Consider the following 14,600-nt stretch of genomic DNA (forward strand, 5'->3'; position numbering starts at 1 on the left):
GCCTTTGACTGTGTGGATCACAACAAACTGTGGGAAATTCTTAAAGAGATGGGAATACCAGACCACCTCAGCTGACTCTTGAGAAATCTGTATGCAGGTCAAGAAGCAACAGTTAGAACCGAACATGGAACAACAGACTGTTTCCAAACTGGGAAAGGAGCACGTCAAGGCTGTATATTGTCACCCTGCTTATTTAACTTATATGCAGAGTACATCATGAGAAATGCTAGGCTGGGTGAAGAACAAGCTGGAATCAAGATTGCGGAGAGAAATATCAATAACCTCAGATATGCAGATGACACCACCCTTATGGCAGAAAATAAAGAAGAACTGAAGAGCCTCTTGATGAAAGTGAAAGAGGAGAGTGAAAAAGTTGACTTAAAACTCAACATTCAGGAAACTAAGATCATGGTATCTGGTCCCATCACTTCATGACAAATAGATGGGGAAACAATGGAAACAGTGAGAGACTTTATTTTCTTGGGCTCCAAAATCACTGAAGATGGTGACTGCAGCCATGAAATTAAGTGCTTGCTCCTTGCAAGAAAAGCTATGACCAAGCTAGACAGCACATTGAAAAGCACAGACATTACTTTGCCAACAAAGGTCTGTGTTAGTCAAAGCTATGGTTTTTCCAGTAGTCATGTATGGATGTGAGGAGTTGGACTATAAAGAAAGCTGAGTGCCGAAGAATTGATGCTTCTGAACTGTGGTGTTGGAGAAGACTCTTGAGAGTCCCCTGAACAGCAAGGAGATCAAACCAGCCAATCCTACAGGAAATCAGTCCTGAGTATTCACTGGAAGGACTGATGCTAAAGCTGAAACTCCAATACTTTGGCCACCTAACGCAAAGAACTGACTCACTAGAAAAGACCCTGATGCTGGGAAAGATTGAAGGCAGGAGGAGAAGGGGATGACAGAGGGTGAGATGGTTGGATGGCATCACCAACTCGATGGACATGAGTTTGAGTAAACTCTGGGAGTTGGTGATGGACAGGGAGGCCTGGAGTGCTGCAGTCCATGGGGTCGCAGAGTCGGACATCACTGAGCAACTGAAGTGAACTGAATTGAGTACAAGTCAGCCACCCATCCTGTCCTTTCCCAGACCTGGGTGGCTGGCTGAGATCACACACCAACTTCCCTTCCCTTCATCAACTTCTGCTGGTAAATGAGTATAACTTAGTATTAGTGCCAAAAAAGAAAATCGAATTCCAGGGTGAGCAGCTCTTCTGTAGATTAAGACGCTGTGCCCAGATCGAAGGGGACTTCGACCGCGCCTTGACAGCACCTACATACATCTCACTTTCTGATAGTCTCCGACCTCACATCTCTGCACTTGGTATTCCTTGTCCCTCCCTGGAGGACAGCCTGTCCCCACCTCCTCTGCTCTCCTCGAACTTCTAACCCTGCTGCCTCTCAGCAGATGCCCCATCTCCTCCCTCACAGGGAAGCAGGAAACCTCACATTCCTGCTCTACATTCAGACACTTATCAGACCACGACGCCTCGGACCCTCCTCAGGGAGGGAGCACCTCTCCTCCTGGTCAGCCTCCCGAGCACACACCCCTGCCTCCTGGGGACCAGGAGCCGCCCATCTTCCCTCTTCTGGAGCCTCTCCAGCCCTCCCTCTCTCTCAGCTCCTCCTTAGGAGTTCAGACTTGCCACCTCCACCGCCTCACCTCCCATTTGCTCCTCGTGTTACCCAAGTCAGACTTCTGCCCAGACAAGTCCCTAGAAACCGCTCCAAGCAACAACTGGCTGTCACATGCGGGCCCATCGAGGCCCTCACCCACTGCATCCCTCCTCAGCCAAAAGCTCTTGGCGTCTCCTCCTGGCCATACAACCGCAGTGTGGCCAGTGCTCTGCTGACTCCACCGTTTCTCTCCAGCTTACCTTTCACATGGTTGTCAGGGAGCCCTGCTGAAAAGTCAGTCACATCCGATCGTGTCTCTCCCCCTCTTCACTCCCTCCCATCCCCCAGACACCTTCGCTGGGCAGGTGAGGCCAAGTCTTCTGTTCTCCATGGTTCCATTTCCCACCCTCGCCGGCCACCACCATGGGCCTCGAACAAACCAGACCATCTCAGGCTCTGCAAACACGACATCCCCTGTGCCCAGGGCACCTCTCCCCTCATATGACCCCTGCTGACACAGCCGCTCTGGGGGCGCTCCCCCCTACCACCGCCCTCTCATCTCAGTGTTTCCATTTCCCCGTCAGCTCGGGAGATGATCTTGTTGTTCATCTGACCCCTCAGAGGCACGCTGAAGGGAACCTGGGGTTTGTCAGGCGGATGAATGTGGGAGCCGCTTCCCCTTCATTCACCACAGGCTTCAAACTTGCTCACAGCCAGCCGCCCGGGGCTGCATCTGGAGAAACCACAAGGCCTTGGTCTTCATCCAAAATCAGCTCTCATGAGCGCAGGCTGGACCAGGTCAGGAGAGAGCAAGTATTCAGTCAACTCTCACGAGAGCAGGCTGGACCAGGCCAGGAGACAGCAGGTATTCACTCCCGAGTGCAGCCTGCTGTCTTTCTACCACCTCAACAACGACATCATAACCAGGAAGGTCCATACTCGTTGGCTCCTCGGGCTGGGCTCCATGAAATCAGAGGATCCCAGTCAACAGGGCAGAGTCTGCCTTCCTGACTCAGGCCTGACTCTGTCTCTCCAGCCTGAGACAGTGTGTCTTCACCTGCTGGAATTGCTTCTAGGGGTCAAGGTCTCATTTTCACAAAATTCCTGCTCAAATGCAAGGATGTCACTTACGAGAAAACACACACTGACGTCTCAATTCCTATCAGTCCTTGCTAGTTCGTTCCTCCAAGAAGAGGATTTATAAATCAGACTTACTACAGTACAATTTCGATACATCAAACTGTACCCTTTAAAATGTACAGTTTCATGGCTTCTGACAAAAGCAATAGCTATTGGTTAAAAATCCATCTATTAGGATTCCTCTGGTGGTCCAGTGGTTAAGAATCCACCTGCTGATGCAGGGGGCAGGAAGATTCCACGTGCCACAGAGCAGCTAAGCTCGTGTGCCACAACTTCTGAAACCCGCTCCCCTGGGGCCCACGCTCCACAACGAGGAAGCCACTGCAGTGAGCAGCCTACACACGGCAATTAGAGAGCAGCATCGGGAGAGAAGGCCCGTGCAGGGCAATGAAGACCCGGCGCAGCCAAAAAATAAACAAACAATTTAAAAAATCTATCTGTTACTAGACGCTGTATCCGGTTACACTGAATGATTCTGATTCCCACAGCAGCTACGTCTCACAGAAAATGGTTTCCATACTGTGGGCTCGTGTCTTAGTCCTATAACTTGGGGTTCATCTGGCCTCCCCTGCGACACCCGTGACTTGGCGGCCAGTGAGGCTGCATGGGTCACACTCACAGCACTGCCCCGATCTATCTCCACGCTCTGGGCACACACCTCTGTCCCCTGGGGACTAGCAGGAAACCCCAGCTTATCCTCAGATCTCCCTTCTAAGGAGCCTCAGGGACAGGGAAGCATCTAGCAGAACCCCAGTGGCCGTGTGCGGCTCAGCACTCTTTCTGGCCTGCTGAGCCCTGCCCTTGAGGTCACTCAGCGGGCCCTGGGCCCTGGGCCCTGCCCACAGCCCTCCGTGGGCCCCTCACTCAGGCCAGGCTCTTCCCAAGTACCATCCTATCCCTCTTCACCCTTTGCTGGCTGGCAGCAAGACCCCTGTCCCTTCTCCTGAGTGCTTTCCTCTCAAGACCAGATATACAGTAGGTGCATAATATTGAGTTGGCCAAACATTTTGTAAAGGTTTTTCCATAAGACATAGAAAAACTCAAATGAACTTTTTGGCCAAACCAATACCTTCTGGGGGTTTCGCAGGAGTTTGAGTCGGATACGGTCTGAAACTTAAATCCCCTAATTTTAAAAATTTGACCCGAACAAAAGGCACCATACAGCATAAGGCAGAGACCATCCATACAGACACAGCTGGGTTTTATTTCCCCTCGGCTTCTGGAAAGTAGTACAGGCAGTGCGCACTCGGTAGGAAGACAGACAGGAAGGTGTGGGGATCCGCTGCACCGGGAATACCCAAGGCTGCAAAGTCCAGGCCTTTGTGGAGGATGCTTCCAAAACTGCTGCATGTTTGCACCCTGGTCCTCCCTGAAACCACTGCCTACTTTTCAGCCGCACTGCTAAGCCGTCCTCCACCACCCCCAGAACCACCAGCTCCCCAGCCCCGTGCAGCAATGGGCGCACCCTACTCCCGCACCGAGGGGCTTGGGTCCCCCCACCTCTGGACAGCAGCCTGAGGCCTCTCACTGTGGCGTGTCCAGTGTTCCACCACTGCAGCCTGACATTCCGGGGACACGCTCCCTTGGGCAGCAGCCCCTCTGAGAAGCTCAAACCAGGAGCCAAAACGAACCCACAAGTGACCTTGGCTTGCCTGCCAAAGGCAGGGGAGATCAGGGAAAATCGATAGGGCAGCTGCTGAATTCACAGACTCCGTCCCCCTGAGGCAGTGGGGAGTTCCTGTGAGAGGCCCGTGTAAGGAGAAAGGCCAGGCCAGGCCCCCGGGGGCTGCGGTCTGCAGCACAGTTAGCGCTTCATTGCAGAGCCAGGTCGAGCCGCCGGCTCAGAGCCTTGTCCGCCCTTGGACGTCACCGCTGGGTGAGGGAGGGAAGAGCCAGAGCCCTCCTGAGCCGGGCCTGGGGGGCTGTGCTGGTTCAGAGGCCCGGAACCAGACGGAGGACGTGGTTGGGGGTGTGGAGCTGGAGGAGGGGAGGGGAGCACACTCCCACCGAGTGTCAGAAGGGAGCTGCTGGCCGTGGACGTGGAACCGAGATGAGGGAGCGGTGCACACCGGGGTGGGGGGGCTGGAGGGCCTGGGCTGCGACGTCTGTCATGTGGCTGGTGCTGCCCGAGCAGGGACAACTGTTCTATCACCTTTATCACAACCTCATGGTGGGCGGGCGGCGAGCCAAGGCAGCCCCTGTCACCCTGAGGAAATACCTGTTCCTGAGTCTGACACCAGACCAAGTCCCCAGCTTTGAGAATGTGCTGAAAACCATCAGGTAAAAGCGTGCTGTGAATTTCAGTGTATTTTCACCCTGTCTTCCACTGTTTTCTTTTCAATCTTTCTCACTTTCAAAGGCAGTAAAAGTTTCTGGAGAAGTTTCTGGAAAGGAACTATCTGCTCCTCCCAAACCATCATGCCACAAGCCACCCTCCACAGCCCAGACATGAGAGACCAGACAGTAAGAGCAACTGGGCTTTCGATGCCGAGGCCCATGTGGCTTCTACACCTCTTGATTTAGAGTTTCCACCCCTGAAGGAGCTGGCATACATTTACCGTAATCACCAAACACCAAACCAGGAGATGTTTGGAAGACCATCAGATCCAACACCCATCAATTCATAGAGCAGAAACCCAAAGGGCAAAGCAATTGGGTGACTGATAACACATAGCTCCCCTGCCCCGCACGCCCAAGGCTGCCTAGTTCTCTCCACGCTGGCAGCTCAGGGCTCTTCTGTCATAGCACGTAGTGTCCATGACAAGCTGCGTGGGGGAAATCCACAGCTCTCACTTGCCACCAAGCCACGCGGCTCTTACCACTCACAAGCCACCTTGCATGGTAAAGACGGTCCTGGGCTCTTGACCCTCCCTCTCCGGGATGCCTATGTAGAAGTTGGGGTCCTTCCTCAGCACCTAGGAGATGTGGGGCACCAAATCCATACCACTATCACATCATGCCAATCCTTAACACCCAGCCTCTGCCAAAGACATTGCTCACCAATGTAGCAATACCTGCCAGTCATGCTCAATGTGTTACCTTCTGGTACCTTTTAGTATGCAGAATAGACACCAAGGCTTCTCCCAGCAAGCTAAAGGCTGACTAATCAGATGAAACTCCAGTCTTGAGATCTCTCTCACTTGTTCCCTTGCACCACACAGCTGTCCTCTGCCCCACAACCCCAAGCCTAGAATTGAACCGATTCAATGACATCATCAGTTTTACCTTACATTCTTCATCCAACAGGTCCAAGATGCCCAGCTTAGCTTCTATGAGGTCAATACAAGGTTGGTTATCATAGAAATCAATCAGGGTCCAGGGGATCTGCTCCTTCATGTACTCCTCCTGCTCCAGCTTGAATACGTGCTAGTGTAAGAAGTGAAAAGTCAGGTCAGTGAGCTACAGACATACCTTAATTTTCGACTCCCCTGAGCTTCAACCACATGGGTTCTGAGTCCCGGAGGATGGGATATACTCCTCAGAAAGGGTCTGGGCACCAGTCACAGTCATGACTGCAGAAATAAAAAGGCCCAGTTGGGTGATCTCAGTCAATCCTAAAGGAAATCAACCCTAAATATTCATTGGGAGGACTGATGCTGAAGCTCCAGTACTTTGGCCACCTGATGCGAAGAGCCGACTCATTTGCAAAGACCCTGAGGCTGGGAAAGACGAAGGGTAGGAGGAGAAGGAAACAACAGAGGATGAGATGGTTGGATGGCATCGCCAACTCAGTGGACATGAGTTTGGGCAAATCTGGGAGACAGTGAAGGACAGGGAAGCCTGGTGTGCTGCAGTCCGTGGGGTCACAAAGAGTTGGAGACAACTGGGCAACAACAAAAGTGAGACTTACTCCCCGGTGAGCCCTTCCCTAGGACGTTCTACTACTCACCTGTCATACCTCAACCAATCGCAAGAAGCCTCACAGCTGGCTTGCGATTGGCTCAAATACCCCAGAAGCTCAAAAAGAGTGGACATCAAAGCCAAGGAGAGGATCACCGACCCTCTTGACCCAGCTGTCTCAATTCCGACCTCCATCTGAGCAGTGGGGAGTGCCTGCCTAGAGCTGGGGCACCACCAGGAAACCAAGGGCAGGTCAGGGCCGAGCTGGAGCCCACTGACCCTGGATGGAAGAGAAGTGGGCTGGGCTGTCTGTGACTCCCCCCTCCGCCCGACATCTCCGGGTCCTGAAAAAACCTACTGAGTTGAACTGCTGCTGGAGCTTCTCATTGGCGTAGTTGATACAGAACTGCTCGAAGCTGTTCACCTCAAACGTCTCAAACCTGCAGGACGGAAAGACCAAAGGACAAAGTAAGAGACATCTCCATTCACCAAAGGGATCGCTGGGACTTCAGCAAGGCGGCCCTCATCCTCTGCTCCCAAGGTTCTCGCCTTAACTCCAGCACAGAAGTACCATCTGCTCTTGAGACCACTGTCACAGGTATCAGCACAATAGTCTTATCAAATAGGAGAGTAAGAATGTATGCCTTTTCACAACTAAAAAAAGTACTGACAGCTAGAAGATTTGGAAAAAGCAGGTAAGAAAGAGAAAGTCACCCATGATTCTGTCATTCACATCAACCATGTGAACCCGCCTGCTGATACAGGAAGACATAAGAGATATGGGTTTGATCCCTGGGTCCAGAAGATCCCCTGGAGAAGGAAATGGTAACCCACTCCAGTATTCTTGCCTGGGAAATTTCATGGACAGAAGGGCCTGGAAGGCTATAGTCCACTGGGTCGCAAAGAGTTGGACATGACTAAAGTGACTTAGCATGCACACATGCGTGTTTCCTCCCAGTGACTTTATTTTTGAAGAAAAGTAGAATTACATATAAAATCACACCTATATTTATCATTTAACTTCCCATTTGTTATTTAACAGTTCCCCGTGCCGCTGTTCTTCAAAGACATCAGTTCTAATATCTGCCTCGTGGACCATCCTATGGATCAGTGATGCTGCTTTCAGCCTGAGCATTGCCCAGGAGCCCAGGTGAGGGAACCAGTGTGGCCAGAATTTAGCTGATGTCCTCCTCAAGTCTGGGACGGAGCGTTTGCCCCAGAGGGATGCCTTTTTCTGATTCACACAAAGGGTCCTCCTGGGCTGGCAGTGCCCCATGCAGATGAATCGTAATGTAACCAGTCACCTGTTGAAGGACATTCTGGTTCTTTCCCCAGTTTTTATCTGCTATTGCTGCTGTGACAAATATTAGATATACATCTTTGAATTCATGATTCTTAGGATGCTGTTCTAGAAGGAAAATTACCATGTCAGGATTTGTTTTCTTAAATGGCAGCAGCAGATGACCTTCCAGAAAGACGGAACCAACTGATGTTATCACCCTACCCTCACCCCAGAATCCCAGTGTATGCAAGGGTCTTGTTCTCCTAATTCTGGTTAATGAGGTTGTTTTTAAATTCAGGTTTGAGGACTTCCCTGGTGGTCCAGTGGTTAAGAATCTGCCTGCCAATACAGGGGACATGGGTTTGAGCCCTGGCCCAGGAAGATTCCACATGCCATGGGGGCAACTAAGCTTGTGCAACACATAACTGAACCTGTGCACTCCAAAGCCTGAGCTCTGCATAAGAAGAGCTGCCATGAGCTCTCCTCACCGCAGTGAGAAGCCTGCGCACAACTAGAAGGCAGCCTCCACCCGCTGCAACAAGAGAAAGCCTGTGAGCAGCAACGAAGATCCAGGGCCGCCAAAACTAAATACAAGTTTAAAAATTTTAAAACTTCTAAAAATTCATGTTTGACTTAGAGTTTATGTACAATAAGATGCACCGATTTGAAGGATATATTTCAATGAGTTTCTGATCAGTATTACACTACATGTGTCCACCATCACAATCCAGATACAGAAGATTTCTATCACCTCAATCAGCCCAAAGTTGCCTTGTGCTCCAATCAGGTCTGTCCCCACTGCCCCTCACTGGGAGTTTTAATGCATCACAGATCTTTGGTCAATAATGCAAATTAACTTTTTAAATTAATTTGACTAATTATTACATGAAAAATGTTTTTGAACTCTAATTTCTTTGACTATTGACAGAACTCAAGATTTTTCTATGGGTGTGAGTCTATGTACTAGTTGTCTGTACTTTGTGAACTGTCTGTGGTTGGTGAAGTATTTGCTGGGTTTTAACTTTAAAAATTGACTTATTTGAGCTCTTTATACTTTAGATCGTCAACATGACATCAATTGCTCAACTGAAATGTTCACAATATGGCTGGACCACTGCTGGGGAAGGGGACGAGTCTACGGAGAGGAGGGTTGGTAAAGAGATGAGACGTGGCATCGCACAGCCAGGCATGGCCCCACTGGATGCCTTGTATGCTACACTTTTGGACTTTTCCAGGAGAAATGGGGAGAACTGGCAGGATTTTAAATTAAGAAATGAAAACTGAATTTCCATCTCAGGAAAATACTGTGATTTGTGGGAAGGTGTACAAGACTGAATGCAGGACTTTGAATAAGGATTTATTATTGGAGTAATTATTTAGGGAAAATCCAGTCAGGGCATAACTTAGGCTGAGGGTAGCCAAGTTAATGGGAAGGTTCTAAAGACATTAACAAAGGCGGAGACGAGAAGACTTCAAATGACCAGTGGCATGTGGAGTGATAGTCAGTTGTGCGACTGGATGGATGTGATCACCCACCAAGCTGGGAGCATGATAACAGCATCAGCGGCTTTAACCACAATGAGCGGGGCCCCCATGCTCGCAGAGCAAGGACAGCAGGCTAAGCAGGTGAGAAAGGGCAGAAATCCAGGAGGAAGAGGAACCTTTTTCTCATTCAGGCACCAGGCTGAATGAGCTGGCAGGGAACCTGTGAATGGGCATCTATGGAGCACCAAGTTCCAGGGGCTTCATGGGCTCACTGAATACCCACAACCAACAAGAGTTGGGGTCTATCACTAATCCATCGTACTGCTGAAAAACCAAATAACCTGTCCAAAATCAGAGAGTCAGGAGACAGAAGAGCCAATATTTGAACCCAGAGAGAGATTTCTGAGAGCACATTAACTCAGAAAGGAGTAAAAGTTCCATTTAAGAAAGAAGGAAGGGGACTTCCCTGGTGGTCCAGTGGTTAAGAATCCACCTTGCAATGCAGGGGACTTGGGTTCGATACCTTGGGTCAGGGAACTAAGATCCCCCCTGGCTCAGGGCCATTAAACCCATGCATCTCAACTAAAACCTGGAGCTGCCAAATAAATATTATAAGAAGAAGAAGAAAGAGGATGCTGTGCGCCCAGGGGTATGTTGCACCCTGGGGACGTCGCCTTAGAAATCTGGATGGGCTGGGCTTGCGAAAGGATCAACATGCCTTTGGCTAGAGATTTACTGCACCCTTCCTTGGGAGAATAAAAGAAAAACCATAAAAAGAAATGGCTGGTTCAAAGTCCAAATTCTAACTTTATGCAGGATGCCCAGGTTGTTACAGGATTATACGGCTCTCAGTCATGTTCAGACGACTGTGCTTACTGCAGGTTGTTCAGCAGTGCTCTGCCAGGTGATGGGAGGGAAGGCCAGCCTCACAGAAGGTGTGCATTTAGAAGGAAGCAACATCAATGATCCATGTAACTTCTTGAACTTGTGTTCTATCACAGAAATCCTCACCAGCTCAGCAATTCTCATCTACCAAGATAATGGAATGACGTTTAATTGTGTAAGGTATGCAATAGTGCTCTATTTTGGTATCCATTTTTCAATAATGTTTTGATTATGGGCATAAACGGGGCTGCCCAGGTGGCACAGTGGTAAAGAATCAGACCCAGCTTTGATCCCTGGGTTGGGGAGATCTCTTGGAGAAGGAAATGGCAACCCATTCCAGTATTCTTGCCTGCAAAATTCCAGAGGAACCTGGTGAACTACAGTCCAAGAGATCACAAAGAGTCAGATACAACTGAGCACGCACATACATACCCATGGGCATAAATAAATGAATAAGAAGGGAGAGATGACTAGGAAAGGCTGTGGGCAAGAAGGTAACGTCCCAGAGAAGGAAGTGTCTGAGCACTTGGAGATGGGGAACGGAGGACACCAAAGAGGGACCTGGGCTCCGGACACAGGCTTCGACCTTCATAACCTTCACAGCACTGGTCCTCTCACTCTTAGAATGGGCAACTGAATTTTCTCAATCTCACATAAAATTATGCCAGCCCTTCCAAACAGATTGTACTCCCTAACCGCCGCTCCCCAGCAGAAGTGTTGGAGCCGCCCCTGATGGGTTAGGGATGGTGGTGGTGGTGGTGGTGGAGAGGCAGCACCCTAAGCAGAAGGACCTGCAAAAATAAATGTGCCAGCCATCCAACAGGGCTAGCTCAGTGCCCAGAACACATCAGGCTTCTCCACTTCCCCCTCTGATGCCCACCTCCTGTGCCCCCCCGCCCCCACCAAAATAGAAGATAAGGAAAAGCAGGAAATCATCCTGAGATCAAAGGCATCAACTGCTTGGAGACAACCACATTAAAGAACATCCTTTGGTCATGCCCATGGAAGACAAGTAATTCCAGGTCAATAAAACAGGATCAAAGATGCAAAATCCAAGCTGGAGGCAGTCCAGACCATGCAGGAGGGAGGCACTGGGTTGGCCAGCCTCTCCCTGGCTTAGGGTCCTCCCAGCCCAGATGCTGGTCCTACAGACCCAGTCATGTCTCTTAGAACCTCATTTCCTCCCCCTACAGCCCCTCTTTCTGCACCTCAAGAAAGATTGCTGATGACAGCCAAGTCATAGAGGAACTTTTAATTAATAAAACCCAGAAGGAAGATAAAAGAGCCACCCTAGCAATTGGCCAGATAACAGCACTTGGGTGCACTTGCAGAGCTTGTACCGAGCTCCAAAGATAAAGGATTTAAATATCTCCCACTCGTCATTTTTTAAAGGTTTACATTGGTAGCACTCCACAAAGAACATTCTCATTAATTTGAGATGGCCTGAAATTAGCTCACAATTTTCCTATTTCTAAGATATTATCTGGTAACAATTCCTCTGCCATCTAGGGTAATTACTGTAATGCCGGCGGGCCAGAGATGAATGGATGAGGGGTTTGGGGAGCCCAGAAAATGTCTAAGATGACTGACCTCAGAAAAGGCCAGTTAGGGAGATAAGGCAACTTCTCTAAATGACATTATATTTGTAGTTATTCTTGCCATCAATAGAGATGACTTTTAAAAATAAATACAATGGATCCATTTATAGTTCACATTAAAATATCACAAAGAAATTTATATGCGAGAAGGAATTGGATTTCTCCTGTAAAATCAATGTTGAGAATATTTAGACCAGAATCCTTGGGTGGGAGGGAGGTCAAGACACAGAATAAGGCTTGATGCTGGGACCTAGGATCTGGAGTCATGGTGGTACAACTAACATTCCCACTTCCACGTTCTCCTATCTTCAAAGCAGGGCAAAGAAGTTGACAATTCTCTTCTCATTCTACCTGACTTCAGGGTGGGGTAAGGGATACAAGTGCCTCTATAAAAATAGGGTAATGTCTGTGGGAAAGTGAAACTGTAGTAAAAAAAAAAAAAAAGTCAACCTGTCACTCTGAGTTAATTATTAACCACCGCGAACAACTCCCTCCAGAGCAGAGAGGTGATGAGATGCTTTGAAGGTTGGGAAACAGTTCTTCCCCCGGGGGCACAGGGCACAGAAATTAGACTTTCTTAGCTTAGACCTGTGTTTCTACCCTTCTATCAAAGCTCAAAAGAGAAGGTATGTGGTACAGGTTAGACATAGAGGGGGGCTACTAGGGAATGATCGCTAAAAGTCAAGCAAGTCCTCTCAAGGTCTCTTTCCCTCCTGAAACCCATGAAATCTCACAAGGGCACCTTGCAGTCTGTTAGGGAGGCCAACCCTTCTGATCTCTTTACTAAACAATCCAGGGTGCTGGCTGCACCTTAGTTAGAATGGAAGGACTTCAGTCCTGCTCCTGTGTTTCTCTCTGTGTCCAGATGCCCACATTCAGGACTTGTCTTTCAGAGAGAGCAAAGTTCTAGGCACCAATCACATCTCAAGGTCAAGAACAGGTCTTCTGGAGGCTCTAAGTCTATTCTGTTTGCAGTGTGCTCCAACTCCTGCCTCTCCCCTGTGTCTGAAAATCTGACATGGGACAGGAAGACGCCCACCATATGGTAACTCTCTCCCAATCCATCAGCCAATTGTCCCAGGAACTGCAAGAGCTGCAAAAGCAAATCATGAACCCTGCCCAAAAGAGAGAGCTATTAGGAAGACCTCAGGAAACCTCAACTACTGGAGATTTGTGTGTGTTACAGGACTTTAAAGGAGGGTGAGCTCATGGGGGTGCTGGCAGGGACAGAGACAAATGGGACTTTATTGAAGCTTTAAGAGTATGTAGTGGTGTTTGGCTTCAGGCATGCTCCAAAGGGCTATGTCAGAGCAATTCTGAAAGGTTGAGCTTGACTTTCAAGCACTCAGAGTTACAAGGCTCTCCTGGGAGACTCAGAGAGTCCAAGGAGAACCCACTGCAAGAGGTGATCTGCTGGATCTGGGAACCTTAGGCTCGCTATGCATGTCTACCCTGAAGAAGACATGTCCAGGGATCTTCTGGGCTGTCCAAGGTTGGGTCACTGTTCACAGGTTGCAGGGTAAATGCAATCACTGACTTTTCCCCCTCCATCCTCCATGAAACCTTCCCCCCTTACTGAGAGGGGATAGGTTGTCTTCTCTGAATAAATCACTAAGGATCGTGAAATTATCTTTACGTCTGTTTTGAAGAGTGAGACCAAGAAAGAAAAACATAACAAAGAAACAAAGAATTTCCATCAAAATGACGAAGGCAAATGGTGAGCTTAAGAAATTTACTTAAAATATATCATTTAAGGCAACTTACGGAATGGTATAAAATATCTGCAAATCATATTTCTGAAAAGGAGTTAATATTCAAAATATATAAAGAAGTCCTATAACACAAAAACAAAAAAAGTAAATAACTTGATTTAAAAATGGGCCAAGAACTTAAAACCTTTCTCTAAGAAGATACACAAATGGCCAAGAAGCATATGAAAAGATGATCAAAATTATTAGAGAAATGCATACCAAAGCCATAATCATACCTATCAAATACATATCAAAATCACTTCACACTTATTAGGATGGCTACTATAAAAAAAAAACAAAACAGAAAAGAACAAGAGCTGGCAAGGATGTAGAGAAACTGGAACCTCTGGGCATTACCAGTAAAAATGTAAAATGGTGCAGCTACTATAAAAAAATAAGATGGAGTTTTCTCAAAAAACTAAAAATAGGATTACTATATTACTACATAATCCTCAAATGATTAAAAATAGGATTACTACACAATTCAGCAATCCTACTTCTGGCTATATATCTAAAGAGTTTAAAAGAAGAGATATTTGCACACCCTTCCTTGTTCATTCTAGCAGTATCGAAATACTGCCAAGAGGTAGAAGCAGCCCAAACATCCATCAGTGGATGGATAAATAAAATGTGGTACATGCATACGATTTAGTATTATTCACCTCTAAAAAGGAAGCAAATCCTGCTGCACGCTACAACATGGTTGAATCTTGAGGACATTAGGCTAAGTGAAATAAGCCAGGCACAAGAAGTTAAGTATTGTATGATTTCATTTACATGAAGTATGTAGAGTTGTCAAAATTATAGAGACAGAAAGTCCTCTCTCCTGGGGGGTGGAGGAGAGAAGACAGGAGTTGTTTAATGGGTACAGAGTTTCAGTTTTTCCAACATGAAAAAGTTCTAGAGATAAACTGCACAAAAATGCAAATATACTTGAGATTATTGAATTGTATACAAAAAGTGGTTAAGGTGGTAAATTTTATGTTG

The 14,600-nt window shown here is 48.0% G+C and overlaps 1 protein-coding gene across 2 annotated transcripts in view; it reads right to left on the reverse strand.

The window, feature by feature from the left end:
• MYO5B (myosin VB) overlaps window positions 1–14,600 on the reverse strand; it is a 337,892-nt gene that overhangs the window by 91,351 nt on the left and 231,941 nt on the right. For both annotated transcript variants that reach the window (XM_043888876.1, XM_043888875.1), the window contains exons 11-12: window positions 6,971–7,052; window positions 5,998–6,138 (exon numbers count right to left, since the gene is read on the reverse strand). In XM_043888876.1, the coding sequence (XP_043744811.1) occupies window positions 5,998–6,138; window positions 6,971–7,052 (223 nt within the window). The remainder of the gene's footprint in view (window positions 1–5,997; window positions 6,139–6,970; window positions 7,053–14,600) is intronic.

The sequence above is a fragment of the Cervus elaphus genome, chromosome 27, assembly GCF_910594005.1.
Source record: "Cervus elaphus chromosome 27, mCerEla1.1, whole genome shotgun sequence".
NCBI classification, from domain to species: Eukaryota; Metazoa; Chordata; class Mammalia; order Artiodactyla; family Cervidae; genus Cervus; species Cervus elaphus.